This window comes from Acomys minous, assembly GCF_964271855.1.
Source record: "Acomys minous genome assembly, chromosome: 6".
In the NCBI taxonomy this organism is placed as follows: domain Eukaryota; kingdom Metazoa; phylum Chordata; class Mammalia; order Rodentia; family Muridae; genus Acomys; species Acomys minous.
The window spans coordinates 128595388-128620888 of NC_140487.1; the positions used below are offsets into that span (position 1 = coordinate 128595388).

Genomic DNA, 25501 nt, shown 5'->3' on the forward strand with positions numbered 1-25501 from the left:
GCGGGGGGGTGGGGGGTGGCGCATGCCTTTAATCCTAGCACTCGAGAGGCAGAGGCAGGTGGATCGCTGTGAGTTCGAGTCCAGCCTGGTCTACAAAGGGAGTCCAGGACAGCCAAGGCTACACAGAGAAACCCTGTCTCAAAAAATAAATAAATAAATAAATAAATAAATAAATAAATAAATGAAAGAAAGAAAGAAAGAAAAAGAAACAAAAATAAAAATAGATTTTAAAAGGACACCTACACCCAGTACTTGGCCACACTTGCCAATCAAGCATACCCTGCCAATCTTTCCTCAGCCCAAGGACAAGGCCCAGGGACATGCATCGTGGGAAAGAAGTACCCTATGCCCAGCCATAGGGAGAGACTCCGAACGTGCCAGTCTCAGGCAGCAAGATAATACTCAGCTCATCTGGCCACGTACCCCGTCAAGTCCACCCCTGCCAGGACGCCTCAGCTGCCTGAGATAGCGGCCTCTGAGCCCCAGCTCCTTAAATGGCATATAGTCTCCTCTGCCACACAACCCTTCTTCAGCGGCCTCCCTCCTTAGAAGGACCCCACAGCATCGCAGCTCCAGGCTCCCCACCTACCACCCCATCTCACACACGCCTCCAACCTCAGGGAGCCCCCCAAGCAGCTGCTACTGGTCCACTCTCCTAGTCACAGAAGTCCTAGAGGAGAGTCCACACATCTCGCCCTTCTAGAAAAGGTTCTGGGGCCAGTGAGATGGTTCAGAAGTTAAAGATGCTTTGCTGCCAAGCGTGACAGCCTGAGTTCCCAGGACATACATGGTGGAAGGAATGAAGTGACTCCTAAAAATTGTCCTCTGACCTCCACATCCGTGCTACATGCTCAGACAGACAGACATACAGACAGACAGACAGGAAAGGCCCTGCTTCTGACCCAGGCACCCCACAGGCTCCAGGCTGGGCCAGGCCACCACCTGGCTTCACTGACACTCACACACCCACACCCAGGCCCCTCCTTTGCTTGCTCAGCAAGCTGAAGGTAGAAGCTTCAAAGAACCTGAGAAGGACATCAAATGCCACCTCACACCGCAGCTTCCTGCGCTGGAGGAGCTGCAAGAGTCTCCCCTGCAGCAACTTTGGTGGTGGCCTCCCTTCGAAATGTGCTAGACACCAGGTGATAACCACAGTGCGCCGCCCATGGGTGCAGGCAGGAGGCAGCCCTTCCAACTCAGGGTTGTGGGACCCAGGAGCCTGAGGCAGGAGGGACCTTGAGCTCGCGAGCTACTTGGGCTACAGGACGTTTAAGGACAGCCTGGCAACCCAGCGAGCCCCTTTCTCAAAACAAAACTAAGAAAGACTACAAAGGTACTTAGCTCAGTGGGAGAGTGCTGGTCTGGTACACCTTTAAAGAGGAGGGGCTAAAGTGCTTGTCTCGTGCATGAGGAACCCACATAAGAAGGCAGGTCCTGCAGCACACAGTCACCATCCCAGCACCAGGGAGGGAAAGAGAGGCAGACCCCAGGAGCTCACTGGTCAGCCATCACGGCAGAAAATAAGATGGAAGACGACGCCATCAATCTGACACCAAAGCCAGTCATTGGTCTCCACACATGTATGTGCACACACATACACACATACACAACACACAAATACACACAAAGTCAGGCTCCAGGAGAAAGCTCCAAGATGGGGAAAAACAAAACAAAACAAAACAAACAAAGAACTGTACCCTGAGGCCAGAAGGGTTCACACTGAAAATGCAGCCGGACTGATTGGGAGAAACAGGCGGCCATAACCCTCCACCAGGCCACACAGTCAGAAACCCTCGCACAAAGACTTAAAGGAGCCGGGGCTGGTGTCAGTGAATTGCACTAGCTTCTTTATAGTTTACATTGCACTTTCTAGAGCAGCTCAGCAGCTCGCCCGCTGGAGCCAGCCTTGCTTTCATGGCCAGGAGAAAAAAAAAGTCCATGAGAGGCTGACGCAGCATTGGGGTTGGAGGTGGGAAGGAGCTAGGATCTGAGCACTCTTTGAAGTGGGAAAGCCCCCTGGGGACACACGTGTCCTGCTGGGGACACCCTTGTCCCTCACTCCCAGGCCCCTGGGGACACATGTGTCCTGCTGGGGACACCCTTGTCCCTCACTCCCAGGCCCCCTGGGGACACATGTGTCCTGCTGGGGACACCCTTGTCCCTCACTCCCAGGCCCCTGGGGCACACATCCCTACCCCAGCCTCACAGCGCAGGCTCAGACAACAACACGGAGGCAGAGGGACACAGGGACGCACACCGCAGCTGGCCCGCATCCCTGGTGGCCGGGGTCTCCTTCCCCTGGTACCTCCCGTGACAAGCACTCCTGAGACACATATACACAGGCCATCACAGGCCATCTATCTGTCCCCGGGGAGGACCCCGATTTCAACCACTTCCCAAACCGGCTGAGCCGTCTCTCCTCAAGTGAAGTAGAAAGGCAGCTATGCGCACCTGAGCTCGCAGTGGCCAGGCTGTCTCTGAGGGCGCGTCTGCTCCATCAGCACCTGAGCACATAAACAGCTGTGGTCGGGTTCTCAGTAAAAGCAGGCTCGCTCCCTCAGCAGCACTCCAAACACACCCTCCTATACCTCAGGCCTCAGTGGACTGGCCACAGGCAGGTAAGTGGCAGACCCTGAGGTCTGCACTGGGACAGAGAGGAGACTTCTGTCTGAAGCGCGGAAGTAAAGGCAGCAGCCGTCACAACCTCTGTGGCCCCGTTTACAGGACTGCATCTCTCCAGATGGCTGCCAAGACGGTTTCCAAGGCAGGGGATCCAGGAACTCTTTTTCCGTTCTAGGAATGCCTTCCTGTCTCTCCCACCAACCACCATGGTCTGATTTTCACCATGACCTCGGTGACATGGGAGGAAGAAAGGGTTCAGGAACCAGACAGCAGCTGCTCACAGAGCCTGAAGTGTGCCTCAGAACTCCTCGCTGGACCCCCCATGGCTTAGAGCTCAGACATGGGAGGCTGGTGCTACACCCCAACACTGCAAGCTTCCTGCCTGGCCTACAAGCCGGTATTCGTGTGCACCCCCACCCCTCAGCCTGGATTGCACTGAATTGCTCTAAATGAAACCCGTTACCACGGATACCCCAGAAGTGCGATAGGACAGACTGAAGGGGAGAGATGCTGGCTACGGATGGCAGCCGATCTTCCCCCCCCCCCCCATTCACAGCCCTGAATTTGGGTCTTACGGGTCCATCCGCCCAGGCCAGCATCTTAGAAGGTCTTACTGCCTGGTCCGAAAATGAGACCTAATCCCTGTGGGTCACAAAAGCCGAGAAGCCAAGATGCATCAAAGAATGGTAACAGCAAGTATGGCCGGGCCTTGTGCAAGCTAGTAATCCAGGACCCAAAACACAGTGGGCCAGGAGCAGACCCAGGGCAGCCCCCAGCACACGGAGCCGGTGAACCAGGTTAACACCCTCACACCCTCTCTCACACACAGAGGGAGCTGAGCAGGTGCTAGCCCCACTGAGACCCACCTTAGCGAAACTAAGAACAAAGCACACGTGGCTGGTAGTGTAAGTGCCACTCACGCCCTACCCAGCTCCATGGGGGCTGCTTCAGGAAACCTTCCAGAAGATCCTCAGGCCAAACTAGGAGCCCCCTCCCCATCCTTCCCCCCTCCCCCACCCCGCCTGCAGACTCAGTCTAGACCCAGCATGCAAACCAGGCAAGGGGAGGGGCTGCGGGGCAGTCTGTGACAAGGGAACCATGAGCAGAGGTGGCGACAAGAGAGCCAGGAAGCAGGGTCACGCTCCACCCGTATCTAGGAACTCTGGCTGCCCTCCAGGGCCTTGGGGGGGCCTTGGAGGAACTCTGGGGTCTGAGAAGGGCTCCGCTCACCTCTCCTTTTCCTAGTGTCCAATCCAGATAGAGTAGAGCCCAGGGCCAGAGCCCAGCAGGGGCTTTGCACAGCTGAGCAGACACATCCCCACCCTCAGGTAGGGAGGCCTGTTCAGGCGCATCTGGAGAATGTAGGATTAACAAGCTAGGGCAAAAAGGGTGTGTGTGGTGTGAACACATATGACACACACAGGCAGAGGCAGACCTGCCCCTTGACAGAGCACCCAGCAAGCCAGCAGCTCAGGAGCAGAGAAGCCCTGCTCTCCTTCAGAACCCAACACCTGACCTAGAAGCCTCCCCACGGCAGATCCCTGTGCTGCTCTGACAGTGGGCACCAGGAACTGGCGCAGTCACTGCGTCCAGCCAGGTAGAACGTGCGTATGTGTAGGGTCGGTGCACATTAGCTGCCTTTGCACCATGTGCTGGGCTCCCCAGAGATAAGAGCACCCTCTTTTGGGGAAGGTGGCAGTTTCTCCTCCCCAGGTGACATCATAGGATTCACACCATCCCTTGGGTCTAAAAGGTCAGAGTCATTCAGCAGGAAAAGTGCCAGGCACGAAGGAGGCCTTACTCACCCACGGGCAGAACGTTGGCACTCAGGAAACGCCATCTGCTGTCCAGATCAGGCCCTGGGTCCTCGGGCGATGAAACAGGACCAAGGGTGCTATCCAGAAGGAGATTCATCCTGGAGGGACGGGGACTCTCTGGGATTTGGGTGCAGCCAGCCTGGATTAGCAGAGGGGTCAGTCATCAGCAGGGGACCCCCTTAACTGAGATGAGGTCTAGGCCTGTAGCTCATCACGCACCTAGAGAAAGCAAAAGGGGCAGAGAACATGAGTGTCGGGGGTGGGGCTGTCTGTCCAGTTACCCTCGCCCTGGGAGGGCAATATGCATCACAGAGCCCCCTGTTGGAGGATGCTACAGAGCAGCCCAGAATCATAATAACTTGCAGATAAATACCAATGGAGCTAGTACAGAGCTGGGTAGCAGGGGAGCTAAGTAGGAGGAGGTGGAGCAAGAAGAGCCCAAGGGTGTCTGCAAAGCCTCACACCAGGAGAAGCTACCAGCTTCCTCAGGGGGGTACAGAGTTCTTGCCTGTGTGAAGACTTTCTGCAAGGCTCCAACAGAATCAAAAGAAAACGAGAGCTGCTTCACCAAAACCAGCCAGCCTCACAGGAGCAGACTTTACAAGACAAAGCACCCGTGGCACCTCAGAACGGGTAGCCCCGTGGCTGTGCCAAGCTCCTCACCGACCCCTAGGCACACTGGAGCCTAGGAGGACCTAAGAGGCCGTGTGCGTCCTTCATTCCTGCTCTGGCCCCTCGCTGAAGCATCACCATTCTAGGTCCAGAGTCTGGAGCCCTTTCATCGCCAGCTCAGTGGTGCACTGAATGGAGGCCCCTGTGGTCTCCCAGGCAACCGTCTGCCCAGGGCTGCCCTGCTTGGCTGAGCTCCAAGCCCCTGATTTTCAAGGCACCCCAGGTTCTGACAAACCTACTTGTTCTATCCTGGGGCCCAGTCCCCAACCCCCCCGCCACACACACACACCACTTAGTCCCTGCCTGGGACTTTCCTTCCCACCTCTCACCATGCTTCTAGCATCTGCCACCCGGGCCAACTCCTTCCCGAGGCTTTCTGGACATCCTTCCCAGGCCTTCTGTTGCCCGTGGCATCTCCTTTCGGAGCTGCAGAGAAAATGACTGGGCAAAGGAGGACTTGGCCACCCGAAGCCTGGGCCTCCCCAGGATGGAGCTTCTAGCCCCGACTTACGACGGACATCATCTTGCCTGGGCCCTCCCGACACCGAGAACTATGTTCTGTCCAGATGGAAGACAGGCAGGGAAAAGCAGGCCCTTCAGTGCCCTGGCAGGGAAGGCTCCCGCCCCCACCTCAGCCCTTCCTTAGGCAAGAGCCCTTGGTTCCCTTCAGGCCTCTGCATTTCCCCTCTTCCACATCCCCGGACCTCAGGCCCTTCAGCCCGACCCACCTCCTCAGAGATCGGCAAGGACTGGTCTACCGGGGGCCCCTAGGGTCCCAGGCTCAGAGCGCTGTGGGCAGTGGGCATCAAGCAGTCCACCAGCCTGGGCTCATTCCCAGCCTCCCTCTTCTCCACGGTGCTCCTCACCTCTGGCCCCAGCTCCGGGTTCGCCCACAGACAGAGGGTCTCGCAGGTCCTCCTGAGGTAGATGGACCACTGCAGCCCCTCAGTCACCAGCCCTGCATGAGGCTAGCACCAGCTCCAGCTCCCGTCCCAGCCGGCGCCCTCTGGGAGTCAGCTTCCTGCTGCAGTGGGAGCCGAGCTGTGCCTCAACACGCCTGCTGGAGCACAGGCCAGGCGTGCGGCTCCACTAGACTGGCACTGTGGAGCCTAATTAGGCAACAGCACCATGCCGACTGCCCGAGGCCAAGGTGTAGCCCAGAGGACCTTGAGGATGGCTACTGCCAAGGGCTCCCTCCGCTATACCTGGAGCCAGAAGCCTTCTCACACTCCCACTCCTGCCCCGTCCACCGTGTCTATGCTCTGCCTCACCTCTTCCTTCCAACAAGGCAGATCCTTCACTTCTGGAGGCAGCAGGGCAGGCAGGGAGCCAGGGTGCGGGATCTTTGGGTGCTGTAGAGCTAGCCTGACCAGGCTGCTCCACCTCACATTGGCCACAGGACCTGGCTAACGTCAGGCCTAGGCCCCTAGGCTAAGGGTGGAATATTTTCCATTTCCAGCCTCTGGCCTCTGCTGAGACCCTAACCCTGTGAGCCAACCTCATGCCCCTGGGAAATGTCTGCTGCCATGAGTGACCTCATATCAGTGGCTTCATGTAGGGCCAGGCGGCACACGAGGCAAGGAGGTAAGTCTACGGGACCTTGTCCCTGCTTAGTCGGGAAGTCAAATCCAAGCAACCTAGAGGCTGTCCAGTACCCAGGGCATGACGCCCACTCAGGCTGGCCGACTTTTCTCTACACAGTGCCTACCCTCTGTTTCCAGAGCCCCCAGGGGCGGAGAAGCTCCCACTCACACTCAGCAGACTTCCTCAGGGCTGGGCTCCCCACCTCCGGGAGCATCCGGAGAACCTGCTCAGGGCTACCCCTCATCTTCTGGGATTGCTGGCTGCTTCTCTTTCTGATACCTATGGTAACCCTTGAGTGCCTGCCTGAGAACGTGTGGAAGGCCCACCACAAGCCTCAGCCTGTCCCTCCCTCTCCCCACCCTCCCCGCTTGCGCCCGTCCTCCCGCCTTCTGGGTCAGAGCCCAAGAAATGGAGCAGCCACACCCTTGCCTTGTGTGGTCTGGCTCAGGAAGCCCCTGCCTGCGGTGGGAGGGAGAAGGCCTTCTCTGAGATGTCAGAATGCAGGGTCGTCTTTCCAGAACACCAAACATCTTTCCAGTTTCCTAGAGGGGAAACTGAGGCCCGCTCCCTGTGTGTGGGAAAACTCCGAGAAAGGAACATTTCTCTTCCGTGCCTGTCTGATCCCCAGCTCACGGCACACCTGCTGACCCAACCCCTCTAAGGCTGACAGTCAACGGAGCGTCCACCTGCCCCACCTGCTCCGGGCTTCCTTTCTAACCTCAGGCCTGGCAGCCAGTCCGCACTGCTGCAGAACCTCAGGTAGGCCCCTTGGTGCCCACTCGTGCCTGTCCCATTCTGCCCTGTACTCGGTTAAGGCTGGGAGTTGCTCTCAAGGTGAGGAGATGTAAAGGCCCAAAAATGCTGGTGGCAAGAGGCAGGTTAGGGCCTCGTGGCAAGGGAACTTATAGTTAGGCCTTTTGCAGGGAGCCACTAGTTGCGCTGAGCCATTCCTGCCTTTTCCAGTCTGAGGCCTCTCCGTGAGTTCCTGCTGCTTGCCCCCTGGACTCACTGAATGAGGGAACGCGGAGCTGGGGCTGGCCCCAGGAAAGCCACAGGCCCAGGCAAGTTCAGCCATCACAACAGAGCCGGTCTAGCCAGCCAGAAAACAGCTGCACATCCACGGCCGGTATCATGCCCCCACCGCCAAGTGTTCGGGAAGGGGCCACATCTGTCGAGGGAAGCAGGTCCCAGGAGGTTAGGTCACTGAGCCGACTAGTTTATACAGCTCTGGGGACAGGCCCTCTGCAGGACAGAAGCCCGGGTCTCGGGCGGGCGGAATATATTCACTGCAGCCCTGGCAAGGGCAAACAGAGGGCATTCGGTATGGGAAGCAGGAAGAGGCTGGCGTCTGAGAAGGGGGCTGAGATTGAAGGCACAGTTCTGAGCAAACACAGATCAGAACCAGGTGTGCCATAGCTGCCGGTCGACAGGACGCTGCTCCACAAAAGCCTGGGGTCCCAGAAACTTTAGGAACCTAAGAGCCCCCATAAGCCTCGAAAAGCATTCTTCACCCCGGAATGAGATCGGCACCGATGGCAGTGGCACCGTGGGCCTTAGGACAATTTTCCTCACCGTCTTGGGCTCAGGATGTAAGCAAGCAGCTGCTTCCCTTAGAAGGTAGCTGATGAAACAGCATGGATGCTCCAACCTCAACCATAGGCTCAAGACCCCCACTGCGCAAAAGGGGGTGCAGTGTCCCCAAAGAAAAGGATAGAGCTGTGAGACAAAGTACTTGCACTTCTTGGAACATCGCTGTGTCTGAGAGGCAGCTGGCATGTGAGCCAAGGCGTGCCAGCAGGGCATCTGACAGATGTTTTCTCAGAAGGAAGGGGTACGAGCAGATCTGAGCCTTAGCAGTTAAAGGCTGCTCTGGCCAACATAGCAGGACCCCGTCTCCAAATAAAGAACAAAGTAAGCTTGCTACTTAAAAAGGGGGGAATCCACAGGCTCTCTCGCCAATAATCAAATTCAAAATTAAGTGAAAATTAGTGCTTTGTACAACCTGTATCTACCGCTGTGAGCCAGTCGGTGCCCCAAACGCCACCAGGGCAGCAGCGGTGATGCTGCCAAGAGTTGGGTGATATCATAAAATGTTGTCAGCAGTCGGGGGGTGGGGGTGGGGGTGGGGGAAGCTGCATAATTTAGAGAACTGGAACCTTCCAGGGGAGCAGGCACACATCCCAAGGCACCTTCAAAGTACACAGCGCAGCAGCACGTCACTGTAGTGCCACGGCCACAGCGCCATGGCACGTCACTGTAGTGACGAGGTCACAGCACCACAGCACGTCACTGTAGTGGCACGGCCACGGCGCCATGTCACGTCACGTCACTGCAGTGACGCGGTCACAGCCCGCGTGTGTTTCAGATCCACATTGAGGCCACTTTTAGAAAAATCATGGGGTGTTCTGGGTGCAGCATCTAGGAGAAGGCCCACAGCTGTGAGGCAGGCAGGATAACTGTGTGAGGCCAGGTTTCCTCAGCCCCATCATCCAAAACAGCACGTTGTGACAGATGGGATGCAAGAGCGGATAGGAAGTCCCGGCAGCTCTTCACATGACAGACACTGGAGAGACTTGCAAAGCTGCAAAACATGTCAGTCTTTTCGTGGATTTTTTTTTGCAGGGGGGGAGGCGGGATTGTTGGAGTTTGGGGTTGTTTTTGCTTTTATTTCCCCCCTCCCTGCTTGAACAAGTAGAGTTTGTCATAAACTGTTATTTATATTAACATATAATGAGTTTACCATTATTATTCTTCACAAGACTTTATGAATAAATACACTTAGATGATCATTTTGTGGGTGGGTTGGCTGTTTTGCTATGTGTGCCTGGCCAGCCTGGAACTTTTTATGTAGACCACGTTGGACCCCAACCCATGGATTTCTGTCTGCCTCTGCCTCCTCCTGAGCGCTGGGGTTAAAGGAGTGTGCTACCATGCTTGTCGGTTTTGGCTTTCTGTATTGGCGTGTGTGTGTGTGTGTGTGTGTGTGTGTGTGTGTGTGTGTGTGTGTGTGTGATAATACACATGTAGATGTCAGAGAACAGCTACCAGGATGGGTTCTTTCCCTTGTCCGTGGTAACCTCCCCTGCCCCCAGAACAGGGTTTAGACATGTAGATCAGGCTAGCCTTGAACTGTAGGTTGTCCTGCCTCACCTTCCCTGTTGCTGGGGTTATAAGCCTGTGGCCAGGCCGGAACCACTTTATAATTCCATGTTGTAGTACCAGAATGTGCCGGCCAAGATTTAGCAACGAGTCCCAGGGGAATCCTGGGAGGGTGACACCTGACCACTCTTCTGTGACGCAGACATTGCCAGCAGAGTCGTTTTTAAGTTAGCGATGGTGTCGATAGTGTCGTCGCCGGACATGGGGCTGGGGGAGACGGATGCGAGGCAGCATCCGCTCCACGGGAGACACCGTCAAATCCCATCCAAAGGAGAGCAGCGATAACAGCGGGGTGTAATCAGGAAGTGGCATGCTTTGAGTGTGTACTGCCTTTGTGTTTTATGTAATTTATATGTCTTACATATGTAATTAGTTTAATTTGATTTTAATAATGGCTGTGTTCAACACCCAGCTCACAGAAGTACTGGAGACTTTAACAGCTGACTCGTACAAGTGGGCCTCACAGGCTCCAGCACACTCCTCGGCACGAACCCATCTGAGCAAATGCCCTTCGGGTCCTCAGCAATTACCGCGAAGGGGTCCCAGGATGAAAACCTGGTAATGTGTATGCAAAATAGTCACAACAGAACAACACCTTGCATTTAAAAAAAAAACCACAAAATCCCAAAAGATGCCTCCTAAGGGCTGGCTTTTCAGACAGATCCTGGGGGAAGAGAGCAGGGCACCAATGCCCTAAACAGCTGCAGTATGCAGTCTCTTGGCCTGAGTCAGTCAGGAGAGGAGCCCACGGTGTTTTGATGGCTCCCAGAGCCCTCCAACCCGCAGCCTGAGGCCTGTCCTGTGTGGCTAAGAAAACCTCCCATCTTTGAAGTAGGGTCCAGAACACGTCTTCCCCGGGAGGTCAGTGTCCTCTCCCTGGGATGCGTGAAGCCAGGCCTGATGATTGACACATAGCCTTTCCATGAAGTCACACTGAAGTCACACTCACTCCTTCCCCTGCCCCCAGGGCACTTCTCTCAGAGTGTGTCAGAAACACATACAAGGAGACCATCGTGACACGTACATTCCTGAAAACAGAAGCCCACACCTCAGTGGCAAATCCAGTCCCTGGCAAATCATAAGGACTCTGAGGTCCCATCTTACACCTGTCAGAATGGCTAAGATCAAAAACTCAAGCGACAGCACATGCTGGCGAGGATGTGGAGGAAGGGGGGATGCTTCTCCATTGCTGGTGGGAGTGCAAACTTGTACAACCATCCTGGAAATCAATCTGGCGCTTTCTCAGAAAATTGGAAATAGTTCTACCTCAAGACCCGGCTCTACCACTCCTGGGCATATACCCAAAAGATGTTTTGCCATACAACAAGGACATTTACCCAACTATGTTCATAGTAGCTTTACTTGTAATAGCCAGAAGTTGGAAACAACCCAGATGTCCCTGGACTGAAGAATGGATAAAGAAAATGTGGTACATTTACACAATGGAATACTACACAGCCATTAAAAATAAGGAAATCATGAAATTTGCAGGCGAATTGGATGAAACTAGCAACAATCATCCTGAGCAAGGTAACTCAGACCAGAAAGACACACGTGGTATGTACTCACTTATGGGCGGATATTAGCCATATATTACAGGATAAATACACGGCAAATCGTGGACCCAATGAAGCTAAGTAACAAGGAAGGCCCAAGGACAGACAGTGGAAGAGGAAGCAGAGAGGGAACTGGGTAGGGTGAGGGAATCAGATGTGGGGAGACGGGGGGGGGGGGGGGCGGGGGGGAGGTTTACAGGCCTGGAAAGGAAAGGGAAACTGAAGGCAGGGGCATCACTGTGACAAGCTGGAGACTTGTGACAGGGTGGGCTACAAGGAGGATGTGAGGCTGTCTCTGGCCGAGCCTCCTAGCAACAGAGGACATGGAGACTGAGGAAGCCACCCACCTTCTAGGCAGGCAGGACCTATAGTGGAGGGAGGGGAACACCGATCCACCTACACAATTTGAACCGAAATGAACCCTACCTACAAGACGTGTAGAGGTAAAGACAGGGACTGAGGGGATTGACCAACCAATGCCTGGCGCAACCTGAGACCCTCCCCGTGGGAGACAGCCAACCCCTGACACCACTGAGGATGCTCTGCTATGTTCACAGACAGGAGCCTAGCTTAACCAGCAGCAGCTGGTCTAATCAGATGCTAAGACTCACAGCCAAGCATTCGGTGGCGATTGGGGCATCTTGGGGAAGAGTGAGAGGGAAGGACAGGAGGTCTCAGAGGGGACAGGAACACCGCAAGAAGACAAAGTCAACTAACCTCGACCCATAGGGACTCACAGAGACAGAAGCACCAACCAAAGAGCACGCACGGACTGGACCTAGGCCCCCTGCACATGGGTAACCAACGGGCAGTTTGATCTTCATCTGGGTTCCCTCGTGAGCTGAGTGGGCGCTGTCTATGACGTGGACTCTGTTGCCTGCTTTTGCCTCTCTTGCCTAGCCTCAGTGCACGAGGAGGAACTCAGTCCTGACGCAATTTGATGTGCTGGAGTGGGTTGGGGGGGGCACCTCCCCTTTCTCTTGAAGACAAGGGGAGGAGGAATGGGGGGGAGAGGGGGGGAGAGGAGGGAGGGACCTGGAGGGAGAGGAGGGAGGGGGATGCAATCGGGATGTAAAGTGAACTTGGTGAAGTTGCAAGGCAGATCTAAATCACATCAAAGGTTCTCAGAGGACGGGCTGGAGGGACTGAAGTGCCCGCGCGGTCCTGTCCAGCTCCTCTGCCCCAGTAACCAGAGGCTGCCCAGTCCCACCCTGGAGCAGCAGCACGGGGGGAGAGCATGAAGGGGCCCGAAGGGTGGGCGCTGTCACTCAGGACGGCCTAGGCTTGGCCTTCATCTGAGACATCCTTAGGAGGAGGAGTGCTCCAGACACAAGGGTCAAGTCAGGAAGTCTGTCACCTCCACAAAGCCTGGAGCCAGCAGCTGTGCACCCCGAGTCGCCTGGGGGAACTGCAGCGCTGTGGAACCCTATCTGCTTCTTTAACTCCCTCCCGTCCTCACTTCATTCCTCCTTCACTGTCGTCCTGTCACCAGAGGACACCAGCTGTGCCACCGTGTGCTCCACTGCTGGGTGGGCTTCTTGGCCATTAACAAATGGGAAATCCCCACGTCTCTGGGCATTTCTCTGCCCCAGGCAGCTGGGCATCTCAGGCCATGCCAGCCTTAGGAACAGCTGTTCCAGGGCAGGCAGTGCTCCAGCCTGCACTGGATGCTGATGGACAATCATTTACCTTTCACCTGTTTGTCAAGACAATGTCTAAAAAGCCCCCCGCTCCCCGAGAAAACAGGCAGAGCCTTTGAGATATACAACGGACAATGCTGGGGCAGGCCGGCAAAGGCATGGCAAGCAAGCTGATCTTGTAACAGGGTCCAAGGTCAATCTTTGGGCCACAGAAGGCCCGACTTTAGGGAAACCCAGCAAATGGCTTCTAAGAAACGGAGCAATGTCTGCTTTATGGAGAATCCCACCCTAAGCAACAGCTTCTCCGGTCCCTTGGCTGCCCATAGGAGCGTTAAATGCCAGATTCTCAGGAGGGCTGAAGATACCCTGAAGACTGCAGCATAGAAGAATAGCTCTTGACAAGGCCAAGTACCACACAGAGCTGTTCCAGGAACCAGGGTGAGGAGATGCATTGACAGAGACTTGCTGTTGAGACTGTGGCCTCAAAAGCTCTCTCTTTAGCCAGGCTGTGGTGGGGCACGCGTTTAATCCCAGCATTTGAGAGGCAGAGGCAGGTAGATCGATGTGAGTTTGAGGCCAGCTTGGTCTACAAAGCAAGTCCAGGATAGTCAAGGCTACACAGAGAAACCCTGTCTCAAAAAACAAAACAAAACAAACAAAACAAAACAACAAAAAAAGCCCTCTCTTTGCAGCACACCATGGACATAAAGGTTCAGGAACTACGCTCCCCTCTGGGACACAGAGCCCGCACATTAGTAATCTTTTGCCCATGAGTCTGACCTCCAACAGACCCAAAGAGACAGCTTCTGCCTGCCCTGGGGCCAAGCCACTCGGCTCTCAGCGGAATCCCTGTGACTAGACTCAACTACGCTCCGTGGACCCAAACCAGTCTCCTGTCTGCCTGGAAGGAGCTCCCTCGACGCCATCACAACCCATAGACAGCACCTGCTCACCAGCCTTGGCCATCCCTGACTCTGGCGTCTAAGGCCCGTTCTGCTCCCGCTGTAGGCTCCCTCAGACCTTCCTCAACAGCATCTCTCTGGAAATTCAGGAATCATCCGCAATCAGAAGCTACCACCGTTCGCTCCCCATCACCCGACTGCAAGCCTTCACACTACCATCCAGCAGAGTGTTTCTTTGTCCCGCCTTCTGCATGTGCCGAGCTCTGGAACAGGCCCTGGCTTGGGGCAGAGGTGGGGCAGAGCTGTCCTGAGCCCCAGCCTTCCCTCATAGAATCCAGCTGGCAGAGGCTGGCAGATCCCGACCAGCAGTCAAAGCGGCTACTGCCCAACCACAATCTCCCAGAAGGCCCTGTGCCAGGAGGGGACCCGTGCTTGCTCTCCTGGCTTGCCCTACTATACAGGTGGTGGAACCTCCATTCTCCTGTTTGGCAAAGGACGGGGCTGAGACTTAGGAAATATGAAGACATAAAGCCTCACCTGAAGCGCAGGTGCCTGCCCCACCCATTCTCCTCGCTGCTTCCTGCTCCAGAGTCTACGCTTTACACTAGAGGCTGCTGGGTAAGAGCTTTGCATTGCTCTAGCCCCCCAGTCCACTGACAGCTAGCCACATTGTCCCTAGCTCTGTCCATATAAGGAGCCAACAGGACCTGACCCGCCAGGCCCGGTCTGCTCCGGCTCTAGGCTCCCTCAGACCTCACTGTCCTTGTCCCGTGTCCTCATGGCCAGCGTTGCTCTTCGGGGTGCTGCATCCTACACTGTCTCAGAGTGACCAGCCATCCGGCTCTACATCCCATGGGCAGGGGCTAGAGCACCATCTCGTATCCCTGCTCAGTTACTACTTGCCAACCAACAACCCTAGTCTGCATGCGCCAGTGTGGCCACACTTTCCTCGTGGACAGGAGCCCTTCCTCCTCTGGGAAGTCTTTCCAGATCTCCACTCCCTGAGGACCTTGGTGTCAGACCCTTATTATCCAGCACAGTTCAGGATAATGGCCACAGTGCGGAGACCCCCTCGTCCTGCCAGTAAAGCCTTGCGGCCCAAGGCTAGGCCACCCATCCCATCAGCAGATGGAGAGATGCGCGTGAGTGGGACCAACAGACCCAGGTTCAATGCCACCTGCGCTAAAGCCACGAGGACCAAGCCCCTTCCTCCCTAGCCCCAGGGTTCTGTTTCGGTCCCAGCTCCAAGTTCTGAGAATGGACAAAGCTCCAGAGCCCCACACTGGCTCAGCACTGGGAAGCCTTTTTAAATTTTATTTATTTTTTATTTTTTGGTCCCTGGGGCCAGGACAGGAACACAACCCCTCCCTCAGGCTGTGGGTCCTGGGCAGAATCCCAGCCACCTGCCTGTGTCCCCCAGAACTGCCCAGAGTCCCTTCCCAGAGTACACAGCCTCCAAGAAAGATTTAGCTTTCCAGCCCCGAGTCCTACCCTCACTAGCAAGCCTACAGAGGAAGTGAGGGAAGCACCCAGAGATGTCTATTTACCAGCCGGAGCCTCCCAGGCTTGGTTCTGGGGCCTCAGATTCCTTCCCAATACCCCCACCCTTTCTTGGTGCCCACAGTACCTCCAGGGCTCCGATCTGCAGCAACCAGGCCAGCTAGCTGTGCGGTGCTCTCAGAGCTTTCAGCCTGCCCGCCCTGGGTGGAGGAACCTGTTTTCCAGGTTTGTGGCGCCTGTAGAGGGGCCTCCTGCCTAGGGCAGGCCCCACCCTAACAGCCAGCCCCAGTACATAAGCTACTCCCCATGTACATGAGCTACTCTCCATGTACATGAGCTACTCTTCATGTACACGAGCTACTCCCCATGTACATGAGCTACTCCCCAAGTACTATTCATGTACTACTCCTCAGACTTAGGCAGTCTCCTTTTCACCATTCCTGCAGACACAGCATTGCCTTGTCCCTGCTCTGACTCCCAGGAGGCCAGCTCAGCAGTGTGGGCAGTGGCACTAGAAGTCTAGTGAAGGGTCACCTGGTGACCCTCCTGCCTCCAGGCAAGTGTGGACCCCACAGTACAACCCCAGGGATAGATCAGGCAGGGAAATGGACTTCCTGCACCTTTCCTTGTCCTGCTTTGCCACTGTCTTCCTGAGAGGCCCTGTGTGGCAAAGCCCAGCCCAGGCTTGATACGTACAGCAACCACACAAACAGCAAATCTGGGCCACGGGCAGGGGGAAGCCTAAGTATGCTGAGTCACACTGTCACCTATCGGAGGGGATAACCTGGGGTCGGGGGTAGCGCAGAGCAGTGCACTAGGGCTGCCTGCTGATCATCCTCTCCCTCCCAGTTCCCTGGCCTGCCCACCCCACGGCTCCTCCTGCCCTCCCTATCCCTGGCCCACTCTACCACCACCACCCCCACCCCCACCCCGCGCCAGCCAACAGGACTATATGAAAAACTATCAGATAGGGCTGGGTACAGAACTCCGTGGATGAAATGCTTGTTGTACCAGGATAAAGAGCAGAGGTCATGTCCCCAGAGCCCACATAAACCCCTGATGGATGAGGTGGCCCCACCTGTAACTCTAGCCTTGGAAGGCAGATACTGAGGACACCCAGAGAAAGCTAGCAAACACCACTAGGCATGTGGGCGAGTTCTGGGTTTAACTGAGAGAAGACTGAAGAAGATGGAAGAGCCATTCTTGTTTGGAGGTTTTTGTTTTTGTTTTTTTTAAGGTTTATTTATTATGTATACAGATCTCGTTGTAGATGGTTGTGAGCCAACATGTCATTGCTGGGAACTGAACTCGTGACCTTTGGAAGAGCAGTCAGTATTCTTAACCTCTGAGCCATCTCTCCAGCCCAGGTTTATTTTGTTTGTTTTGTTTTGTTTTTATGTTTTTGTTTTTCAAGACAGAGTCTCTCTGTGTAGCCTTGGATGTCCTGGACTTTGTAGACCAGGCTGGCCTTGAACTCACAGCGATCCGCCTGCCTCTGCCTCCCGAGTGCTGGGGTTAAAGGCGTGCGCCACCATGGCTGGAAGAGCCACCATGGATGATGCCAGATATCAGCCTTGTGCCTGCATATTACATGAACACTCACGTGCGAGCGCACACACACAACAAACATGCCCATACGCATATGCATACAACACACACAATAAATTAATTTAATAAAATTAGAAAATCAACAAACTACCCAGTGTATGAAGAATATTGAACCAGTTGTTGAGGGACAAAACTGTGACAACCGTCCCCAGGATAGCTGACCTTTGCTCCTGAAGCTCCTGTATCAGAGATGCAAAAACGCCCAGATCCGCTACCAACCTGCACCTCGATGTGGGCCCAGACAACCCATGTGCTCAGTGCTGGCATGTCGGGCTCCCGATAAACACCAGATGGTTAGCATAATTACTCGTGGTCTATAGACAGAAAGCTGGGAGTCACCAAGTGAAGGAACGTGCAGGACACACCCTGTCCCTTGTCCATGGCACAGGGCTAGTGGGGGCCCCAAGGGAGGCAGTCAGAGGCCAGCCTGAGTGTCCCCAGGGTGGCCCTCAAGGAGCCCAGCGGTGGGTATGGGAGAGTCAACCGCTTGGACTCACAGCTCTGGTGCCTTCCCACAAAACCCTCAGGAGCCTGGCCTTCCTGTCCTCCGTCCTTGGAGGAGAGGGAAGAGTTTACAAGGAGTTAGTCACAAGGCTCAGGCCCAGGACGCGAGTGCTTCAGGCATGGGGCAGTCAAAGCAGGTGGCTAGGGTCCCTGAAACACTGAAGCAAAGAGAGACTCCAGGCCCTATGGTCACCCGGGGACGCAGAGAATTGACTTACAATGCTGTCACTACTCAGCCTGCCCTTCTATTTTGTCTCCTCACTCTAGTTTCCCCTCTGTGCAGGACTTCGTTCGGGTAATACACGCTAGCTGCCCAAACTAGTAGAAAGGATGGGCTGATGGCACCACCTGCTGGCCACCTTCGGTTTTGTCCCTCAGGAAGACCCCTTTAGAGGAGGCAGGAGTGCTTTATTATCCACAGCCCACAAAGGACCCACCTGAGGGTCAAAGCAGCCGTCAACGGCTGAGGTGAAATCTGTGGCTAGGATTTGAGCCCATGGAGAGAGACTCTTATGCTGTCTCCCGGGGACAACAGATACTAGGATGATGTTCCTGGTCGTGCTCCCAATGGCTGAGGGAAGAGAATCCAGAAAACGCAGTCCCTTTTCAGGAGCAGGCCACGAGGGGACACTCGGAGCAGGCCATTCCTCGCGGTTATGCTGGATCTGAGCTTCTGAGTTTGAAGAGAAGTGTTGTAGGGACACAAGCAGCCTCGGGCCTTCAAGGAATCTGTATTTCAAGCTGTTACATTTGACTTGGCCGAAGCGCGTGCCCCAGTCTGAGCTGTGACTGCCTCCTGGCAGTAGTCAAAGGTACTGTCTGGGGTTGTCCAACCCAAGCTGAGGAAAGCAGGGCATGGGCAGCGGGACGGAGTCCAAAGGGTACTGGGGGTTTCAGGACTCAGGTGAGATCACATGGCTCTCCTACGTGGGTCTGCTCCTGCAGTCCCAGAGACATGTAACTCCTGCCAAAAAACTGAGCCTGAATCAGGCCAAAACCACGTCTGCGAGGCTTTCTCCGGGACCGAGTCCCTAGCGTTGTCCGCCACTCTTCTACGTGGCTCCACCCTCCAAGCACAGACCACACCCCTCCCGCACGGCCACGCCCCTCGTGATGTCACGCCCAGGCCCCGCCTTCGCCCGCGTGACGCTCGCAGCCTGCGCCCCATGTCCGGGGCACGTCGAGCGTCACTGGCCCCGCCCGCGGCGCGCGCCGGCGCAGTGCGAGCTTACGGATTCGGGCCATGGTGCTGGCAGGTGCACCTGAAGTGATCCGGGCGGCGCAGAAGGACGAGTACTACCTGGGAGGGCTGCGGAGCGCCGCGGGGGGAGCGCTGCACAGCCTAGCGGGTGAGCGCCCCGGGGCACCCAGGCAGGCAGGCGAAGCTCCGCGCTGCTCCACACTTGGCGGGTCTGTGCGCCAGGTCTCAAACATTTGCCCATTTACCTCAAATGCCCCCAGCAGGTCGGACCTAACACTATGGCTCTTGCGGGTAGACACGTGGAGGTCTACCTCACAGGCAAGGATTTGGGAGAGCCGAATTTGACAGCAAGCAGGCGGTCTCTGGCTTGTGTTCTTAGCACTACCGAGAGTTCTCTGGTGCCACCCAGGCTCTAGGACAGTTCCTGACCCAGGACAGTTAAGAGTTGATAGGTTGGTTCTTAGGACATCAGAGGAGGCTAAAGGAGAGAGAAGTAGTTGAGGGTCGCCCTGGAGGAGGAGGGACCTAGTCTGCCCTCTGAGGGACGGGGAGAGAACTTCAGTGAGCCACTTTACCTCCCCAGAGGTAATATTTTTCTCCTTTCAGGTGCAAAGAAATGGCTGGAATGGAGGAAGGAGATCGAACTGCTCTCAGACATAGCCTACTTTGGCCTCACCACAATTGCAGGTAGCAGGACTTGGCAGGTCCTCAGCACCAAGGGGCCCACAACCCACCCAAGACAAGAGGGGCTGATGAAGGCTGCCAGGCAAACTGAGCAGCTCCTGGAAACCTCCTGCATTAGCCTCAGGGAAGGAAGACACTGGCCAGACAGGAGGTACTGCCCCAGATCCTTTCTAGGGGCCTCGCCGGCCCCTTTTATGGGGTGTGAGGCATTACAAGATACAAAGGTGGAGGCTGCCTGCTGGCCACCACCACCTTGTTGGGGACAGAGGTTGCTGTGGCCTACAAGCAGGGTCATGGTGAGACACGGGGAAAGAGTAGTTCAAGGTGCACCAGGTTTGGCCTCAGAACAGGAGGGCTGGCTTTGTCTTCTGCAGGGTGGACAACTAGGAGCTAGCTTTCAGCTGGGGAGGCTTGAGGGCGTTTCATCCACTGACCAAATGCCTGATACTTAGGACTGAACCAGGTGCTGACTGAGCCATGATCTGGAAGTTAGTTAGAAAGCCACAGGATTGGATCTTGCCACTTGGACAGGTGACGGGGGTACAGCAGAGGAGGGACAGGGAAACTGAGAACAAATAAAAGCTGAAGGGAGCAGGAACCAACAGGGAAAACAAGGCCTATCCCAGAGTGGCAGTCTGTGCCACATGGAACCACTGCACGGCTGCAGTGGCTTTAACAAGAATAGCAACAAGTCATGTTGGCCTTGGCTAGGTCTTTAGGGTGACAGCCTAGAAGGGCAGGTTCAGGAGCGACTGGTGAGGCTGGGGGGGGGGGGGGGGTGGGGAACACAGCCCGGCCTAGAAGCTTCTCTTTGCATTGCATCCTTATCACTGTGCATTAATCCTCAGGCTACCAGACACTCGGAGAGGAGTATGTGGGGATCGTGCAAGTGGACCCATCGCAGCAGCGTGTGCCCTCCAGGCTCCGCCGTGGAGTGCTGGTTGCACTGCATGCCGTCCTGCCCTACCTGCTGGACAAGGCCCTGCTGCCCCTGGAGCAGGAGCTGCAAGCCGATGGCGATGGCACACGGGCCTCACAGGGAAGCCTGCTGTCTGGGGGGCGCAGCCGGTCAGGGGCACGGCGCTGGGTGCGTGACCATGCAGCCACCCTGCCTGAGCAGCAGAGGAGGGCGCTGCAGCGGGCAGTCTTCATCCTTAGACAGGGCTTTGCCTGCCTTCACCGGCTCCACATCGCTTGGTTTTACATTCACGGTGCCTTCTACCACCTGGCGAAGAGACTAGCAGGGATTACTTACGTAAGTGCCAACACCGAGAGGCCCGGGTACAGCTGGGAGCCTCTGAGCAGCCTTAGGGACCATGGTGATGGCATGGTCACAGCCAGTACTGTCCCCATGCTGGAGCACAAACTGTACTTGGGAGAGGGTGGGGTCTGCTCAGTTGTATTTTCCTAAAAGGCCCAGGGGAGTCCGGTTTGCACAACTGAAGAGTGAACAAGTAACCGTTTCCTTCCCACAACAGCGTGTGTGTGTGTGTGTGTGTGTGTGTGTGTGCGCGCGCGCACGCGCGCGCGCAGACTCAGGTCTGGCCTCAGGGCAGTTTCCTCGCTACTGGCTATGGCTGTGTCCTTTCCATTCGCCCCTGCCCAGCAGAGAGGTGAGGGCTTGGGGTTGACCCTGAGTCAGCACACCACCTCACCACACTGGCCACATACCAATCTGTGCTAACTGCACTGACCTGGTTGTTTTTGGCATCAAAACACACACACACACACCCCTGGCTTTCTACCAATGCACTTTATCCTGCCACCCCAAAAATCTCTCCTTGGGTATCACCTCTATGCCTGCCACACTCCAGGGCTGCTCAAAAGTTCCTGTCAGAGGGGACCAAATGCCATCTCCCTGCAGCCAACCTGCCCCTCCCACACCATAGTCTAGTTTGAGGCCTTAACCTCAGTACTGCCACACGGAGTTATCCTACAAAATCCACCCCAGAAGTCATTCATTTAGCAGCTATCTCCCCCCTCCCCCCCCCCCCCCCGACGGCTGCTCGGTGTTGGCACTGGGTTTGCTGTAGAGCCTGCTATCTTGTTTTCCCACTCCAGCCCAAGGCATAGGGTGGCCCTGGTGTCGTTTCCCTGCCAGTGGGAAGGGCTAGAAGTGAAGACAGCAGTTCTGCTGTGATGTGGATGGGAGTGACACAGGACAGCATCTGTGGAGGCCAAGGTCATTGAGGCCTTGACAAAGGGAACAGCACCTGCCTGTCCAGGTTCCCTTGCTGTCCCTCCTCCTGCTCTTCCTCTGAAGTGATCCCCCGACAGCTCCTGAATCCTTACCCATTTTCCTGGTCCCTCTATCCTCCTGGTTCAGTTCTTATCTAAGCTGCTAATGGCTAAAGGTCAACCTCTAGCTAGAGTTCTCCCTCACTACTTGAGCCCATCTCCCTGGCTGTCCTCTGGACACTCCCAGGACCAAGGGGGAGGCTCAGCAAACAAACAAGGTCCTTGGGGACCCTGATGGCTGAGAGGTGGTCATCTGTCTCAACAGCTCCGGACCCGCCGCCTTCCTGGAGAGGACCTGAGGGCACGCACTAGCTACCGGCTGCTGGGGCTTGTCTCCCTGCTGCACCTGGCACTGTCCGTGGGGCTGCAACTGTACAGCTTCAGGCAGAAGCAGCGAGCCAGGAAAGAGTGGCGGCTGCACCGCAATCTGTCCCACCGAAGGTGTGCAGGGGGCTTGAGGTACTCTGGCAAGCCCTGCGGCTGTCAAAGGTGTACTCACCTGGGCTGTGTCCTGGCCCCCATAGGAGCTCCCTGGAGGACAGAGCTGTCTGCAGAGCCCCACTGTGCACCCTCTGCTTGGAGGAACGCAGACACTCCACAGCTACACCGTGTGGCCACCTCTTCTGCTGGGAGTGCATCACGGAGTGGTGCAACACCAAGGTACCTTTGCAGCTGTGCCACCCCACCTCCCAACCCCTCTCACTTGGGGGTGGGGAGATGGGCATCTTGTTAACAGCCTGTGAGGTGAGAATCGTACTTGGGGCTGAAGCTCCTGTCTTCCCCTTTTGAGGCTTGCCTGGATGTGCAGGTGAACGGTGCATGATGGGCGCACACAGGCTTGACTTGTTTCATACGTTCAGGGAAAGCTAGTTCATGTGCACACAGCAAGTTGCCCCTGTGTGCCGTGGAGCCGTCTCCAGCAGGACAGGAGCCCTGGGCACACTGCTTCCTGCAGCTATGGAGCTACGTTTACTGCTCTGGCCAGAAGCCTAGGCTACAAGGGGCAGGGAGCTTTATGCACTGTGCCCTGCCGTTAGAGGCCAAGTGCCCTGGGCTGCATGTGCACTGCTCAGTCAGCAGTCTGCACCATGTGCAGCGTGTGCCACCAAGTGTGGAATGTGTCCTCCTTTCTCACAGATGGCGGAGCCAGTGCTATCTCTGGAGAGAAGCACCAGGGTTCGTCTAAAGTTACACCTCGTGGGAGCTCACAAGGGAGGGACTAGAGTAACGGGCACAGCCTGCTATCTTTTTCCGGTGGGGTCTCACGTCCTCCCCTGTATAGCACTTGGCCCAGAGTTGCAAGGAAGACATGGCTCAGAGGTTAAGAGCACTGGCTGCTCTTCCAGGGGGCCTGAGTTCAAGTCCCAGCAACCACATGGTGGCTCACAACCATTCATAATGAGATCTGGCATCTTCTTCTGGCGTGCAGGTATACAGGCAGGCAGCATACTGTATACATAATAAATAAATAAATCTTTAAAAAAAATAAGGTGAAGTGCAGGAGAGGCCCTAGAGAGACAAGGTTCACGGGTGTTGAGGGTTGGTGGGCGCGGCTGTGCTGAGCCAGCACTGTCCCATGCCTGGAGAGGCTGTTTTCTGGCTGACTTAACAGTTGTACACGTATGCAGAACAGGAGATTTGCAGTGGGGATGGGGCCAGCTACAATGCACAGCCAATGTGACACATCCACCCCATCCACAGACAGAGTGTCCTCTGTGCAGAGACAAGTTCCCACCCCAGAAGCTGGTCTACCTGAGGCACTACCGCTGACCGGGACCAGATCCTTACCAGACAGCTCCAAGGAGTGGATGGGAGCTGGGCATGGTGGCGCACGCCTTTAATCCCAGCACTTGGGAAGGCAGAAGCAGGTGGATCTCTGTGAGTTCGAGGCCAGCCTGGTCTACAAAGTGAGTGCAAGAGCCAAGACTACACAGACCGTCTCAAAGGGGGGAAAAAAAAAGAAGTAAATGGAAGCTCCTGGAAGAGTTTTATCCTTCAACTGTGGTTGCACAAATATATACTCTCTCTGTTATGGAGGCTACAACTACTTGGGAAGAAAAGGGATCAGGGACGTGGGGAAAACTCCAGTTGGGGTGGGAGAGTGTGTTGCCCCTTATGTGTATGGTGTCTTCAGTCTCTGGAGATGTGGGATTCCCCCCTCCCTGTCCCTTCCCAAGCCACACAGCTGAGAATTGCTTCGGGGGTTCAGGGTGTATACTCAGGTCTGTAAAGAGGGGGCCACCATCAGCCTAAGGCAGGAAGTCAGGCAGGGCACTCGGCTTCATACGCACTGAGGTCAGTGTCCCTCCTAAGATACTTGCCACGTTTAACACATGTTGCCCATTCCTTGAGAAAATGAAGATCTTCATCTTGCCTACAGAGTGGGGAGGGGCTCTCCTGAGTGGCAGAGATTTTGTTTTAGTTGTAGTGGGGTGTGTGCGTGTATGGAGATCAGAGAACAACTTGCAGGAGTCAGGGAATCATCATGTATTTCAAGGATCAGATTCTAGCTGGACTGGGCAGCAAGTGACTTCACCGTTGAACATCTTGCCAGTGCAGACTGTGTTTTCTCCTATAAACCAGTTTCCATGTGTCTGAAGAAGCCAGGTGAGTTGCTTAGAGGCCCAGATACACAAGTGACCTTACCCAGTGTCACTGCTGTGTCCAGGCCCCTCCTGGCTTGTCCCTGGCTTGTTTCTTGCCTCCACTTGACATTTCCAGGCTTTTAAAATTAGTTCATGTCAGAGACAGCCTGGCATATCTTTAAGAGACTAATTCCACAGGAAGGTACATTAGGGACAGAAGCTCCAGCCAGGTGGCGCACACCTGTAATCCCAGTGCTCGGGAGGCTGAGGCGGTGGATCTCTGTGAGTTGAGGCCAACCTGGACTACAGAGCAAGTTCCAGGTCAGCCAAGGCTACATAAAAAAACTGTCTCAAAAACAAAAAACAAATGAACAAAAAACAAAAAAAAAAAAAACAGCCCTCGGGAGACCTAGACCTAGATTTCCTAACACAGTGAGAAGAAAACTTGATAGAGCCTTTGGTGTACAGTGAGTGGGCAGCGCTACAGCCCAGCCACCAGCAGTGGTGTCTGATGCGAGAATGCTCCTTGTGAAGGGTCCCTTACCAAGAGTGGGAACCATCTCTCTAGGTTGGGCAGGGGACCCAAGACCGACACAAGGTAGCTTCAAGAACCCTAAGGGAGGAAAGTCTCTAGGGATAGCAACCTAACTCTGCAGTTCCCTGCAGTGCCCCATTCGCAGCTCACCCTGCTCTGGCCAGGCACACCCAACTTTCTTTCCATCACACTGAGCCTGACTGGTGATGAGAAAAACAACACGGGAAATGTGAACAAGAACAGCCAGAGGTTGCTGGGCGTGGTGGCACACGCCTTTAATCCCAGCGCTTGGGAGGCAGAGGCAGGCGGGTCACTGTGAGTTCGAGGCCAGCCTGGTCTACAAAGCAAGTCTAGGACAGCCAAGGCTAACACAGAAAAACACTGTCTCGAAAAACAAAAACAAAACAAAACAAACAAACAAAAAAAGCAGAGGTTGAACCCCAAGTGTTCACATGGTTTTTGTTGTTTTTGTTTTTCGAGACGGTCTCTCTGTGTAGCCTTGGCTGTCTTGGACTCCCTTTGTAGGCCAGGCTGGCCTCGAACTCACAGCGATCTGCCTGCCTCTGCCTCCCAAGTGCTGGGATTAAAGGCGCGTACCACCATGCCCAGCTCACATGGTTTAAAAACAAAGAAACAAACAAAAGAGCATCATAAAGCCAGGTGACTGTTCTCTAGTTGTAGGATGAGAGGGACA

At 55.4% G+C, this 25501-nt stretch overlaps 2 protein-coding genes across 3 annotated transcripts in view; one reads left to right on the top strand and one right to left on the bottom strand.

The window, feature by feature from the left end:
* The window catches only part of PLCH2 (phospholipase C eta 2), a 77817-nt gene extending 63786 nt beyond the window's left edge, over positions 1-14031 (bottom strand). Inside the window, exons 1-2 of the mRNA XM_084788232.1 lie at positions 13996-14031; positions 4428-4578 (exon numbers count right to left, since the gene is read on the bottom strand). Of these exons, the coding sequence (XP_084644358.1) occupies positions 4428-4578; positions 13996-14016 (172 nt within the window). The 5' untranslated portion in view covers positions 14017-14031. The remainder of the gene's footprint in view (positions 1-4427; positions 4579-13995) is intronic.
* A 4720-nt stretch (positions 14032-18751) lies between these two features.
* Positions 18752-23717, top strand: PEX10 (peroxisomal biogenesis factor 10). Of its 2 annotated transcripts, XR_014779890.1 has the most exons (7): positions 18752-18913; positions 19372-19452; positions 20298-20704; positions 21953-22128; positions 22212-22347; positions 23389-23585; positions 23649-23717. XR_014779890.1 is itself a non-coding variant. In XM_084785312.1 (6 exons), the coding sequence occupies exons 1-6, from the start codon at positions 18808-18810 to the stop codon at positions 23455-23457; spliced, it is 975 nt and encodes a 324-aa protein (XP_084641438.1). In that variant the 5' UTR covers positions 18752-18807; the 3' UTR covers positions 23458-23717. The 2 variants fall into 2 exon arrangements, 1 of the variants encoding a protein (XP_084641438.1); XM_084785312.1 differs by having other exon boundaries at positions 23389-23717.
* The last annotated feature ends 1784 nt before the right edge of the window (positions 23718-25501 follow it).